The sequence below is a fragment of the Monopterus albus genome, unplaced genomic scaffold, assembly GCF_001952655.1.
Source record: "Monopterus albus unplaced genomic scaffold, M_albus_1.0 scaffold210.1, whole genome shotgun sequence".
Taxonomy (NCBI): Eukaryota; Metazoa; Chordata; class Actinopteri; order Synbranchiformes; family Synbranchidae; genus Monopterus; species Monopterus albus.
Window position 1 is genome coordinate 440,531 of NW_018128090.1, and position 2,569 is coordinate 443,099.

General features: G+C 42.9%; 1 protein-coding gene across 5 annotated transcripts in view; it reads right to left on the reverse strand.

The window, feature by feature from the left end:
- cemip (cell migration inducing hyaluronidase 1) overlaps positions 1–2,569 on the reverse strand; it is a 403,506-nt gene that overhangs the window by 182,161 nt on the left and 218,776 nt on the right. For all 5 annotated transcript variants that reach the window (XM_020618886.1, XM_020618887.1, XM_020618884.1 and 2 more), the window contains 2 exons: positions 1,205–1,275; positions 893–988 (listed from right to left, as the gene is read on the reverse strand). In XM_020618886.1, coding sequence (XP_020474542.1) covers positions 893–988; positions 1,205–1,275 — 167 coding nt within the window. The remainder of the gene's footprint in view (positions 1–892; positions 989–1,204; positions 1,276–2,569) is intronic.

Genomic DNA, 2,569 nt, shown 5'->3' on the forward strand with positions numbered 1-2,569 from the left:
CTAGAGGTCGTGAGAATGTTTTTAGTTACACACCACTTAACCAACAGACATACACATTCACACGTTGATTTGCTTCATGTTTTGACTACTGTTAGGGCCAGCTGCAAAGCTGGTAACAGAGACGGTTGACGTTTCTGTGTAGTATGGGGCTAGCCCAACCGAGGTGATAAAATGTACAGGCCTGGTGGGCTCGGGGTCTTCCATCTTACATCTGCCTGCGTGCATGGTGGAGGTGCAAGATACTTGAGCATGTAATGTTAATTTTACCTGTGATCCTTTGAATAAATCAGCACTGTTTTGAAGTTACTTGGACTGCCTTGTCTCTGAGTTAGCAATGGTAACAAGAACCATATCCTACAGTCCTAACCTCAACATTTGTCTTCTGACATACTTAACCTGACCCCATCTTTACTCCAAGCCTAACCAGTTATCTCTGCTATGCCATCTTAATCCTAATCCATAAAACACTATTCTAACATTAGAGAAGAAACTTTATTTAATGTCATTGTAACACGTACAACAAAATTGTGTTTTTGGAGCCAAGGGCCATCACAGGCAGCTTGGGGGCCACAGTGTCTTGCCCAAGGACACTTCGACATGTAGACTGCAGGCACCGAGATTTGAACCTTCAACCTTCTGGTTGGGAGATGACCGCTCTACCCACCGCACCACTGTCGCTGCCCCCCCCAAAAAGAGAAAGAGTCTGACCAAAAACTGGCACAAATGACAGTAACTATGGTTCCATCGCATTGTGTCTATGTTTGAAACATACATCCGGCTTTATCAAAGCCTTAGTAAATCCGGTCCTGAGCGTCATCACTGAAAGCAGGACACCTAGATGTTGTACAGTACAGCTCTAACGTGTGTTTGTAAGGAAGAAAAGTTCCAGTACCTTGCACCCACTGGCTGCTTGTGGTAATGGTGAAATGCTCCCCATAACTCGACCGAAAAACATGCGAGTTCCGGGCCTCTGAGGAGGCTTTCATTCCTGACAACACACAAACACACACATCATATAAATGCTATTAGTCATACTGAAGACAATACCAAGATAATGGTCTTGTGCAAGGTTTTCTGAACTAGTAAAACTAAGATCATGTACCATGAAAATGTTATGCAGGGACACTGTGTCAGAGGATCACTTTCAAGTTTTCTCCATGCATAAGATAACGTTGAAAGCAAAAATTTAAAATTGATTCCCTACCCTGATAAACAGCGTGATCCTCCACAACAGAGGAAACATCACCTTTTGTCACTATAAAGGTCCAGGGATGCCTGTAGAGAGAACAGAGAGAATACATAAAGCAGGGAAAAGAGGAAACAGATGATAAATTAAACAGAGGAAAGGAGAAGGGAGACAGGGAACAGCAGTGTCTTGCTCACTGAACTCCCAGTTGCTCCCGGTGATGTCACCGGTGTGTGAGTGCATGAGTGCTTGGGAGTGCGAATGGGTGAATGGCTGAATAATGTGAAAGCGCTTTGAGTGTGCTGTAAAAGCGCAGAAAGGCGCTATACAAGTATAAGACCATTTACCATTTACCAGATAATGGAGTGAAAGAAAGGACAAGATGACAGAGACGAAATAGGTGAATAAGAAATGAAGTCAGCAAAGTAAAAAGAACAGGATAGATAGCAGCAGGTGAGAACTGAGAGGATCTACATGGACAGGCTGCACGCACACCCACACACTGTGATACTTGTTAGCACATGCACAAATAGAGGCAGTGCCATTATAATTTTAATAATGTTGGCGTTAAGAGTGAGTAGGCAGTCTGGGTAATTAAATGAGCTATACCAGCATGCATCACTCTGTCAGGAAGGAATGCTGTGCATGTGTGTATCTAAGATAAGATATATCCCTTAAAACTTTGTCTTAAAATCTATTGGTCCCCTATTTCATGATAAAAAATGAAGTGAATTTTGATACAATTTAACCTCAATTTTCTGCACATCAGACAACGCATTTTAACTTGGACAGTTTATTGTTTGATAAAACACATAAACTATGCATGTTTCTCACATTTGAGAAGTTAATGTTGAATATTTGTACTCAACTTACACATTTCCAGCTTCTTTAAATACACAAATTAACTCAAAAGATAAGCCTTAAGGCTGTTTATACTCACATCTAGGGAAATAAACTGTTAACATTGTCATCACAAAAAGGAGTAAAATGTGATATGCTGGTGTTATTCACCTAATATATAATAATATATCCATCCGTCCATCCATTTTCCTCCGTTTTTGCGGAACCGGCGTCGCAGGGGCAGCAGTCTAATCAAAGATGCCCAGACTTCCTTCTCTCCAGACACTTCCTCCAGCTCCTCCGGGGAAATGCCGAGGCGATTTGAATGCTCTAACCCCTTTGCACAATTGCTTTGGTGATGTTAAACATTGGCTATCCCAGAACTTCCATCCATCCATCCGTTTTCCTCCACTCATCCAGGACTGGGTTGCGGGGGCAGCAGTCTAAGCAAAGATGCCCAAACTTCCCTCTCTCCAGACACTTCCTCCAGCTCCTCTGGGGGAATGCCAAGGCGTTCCCAGGCCAGCCAACACACATAGTCCC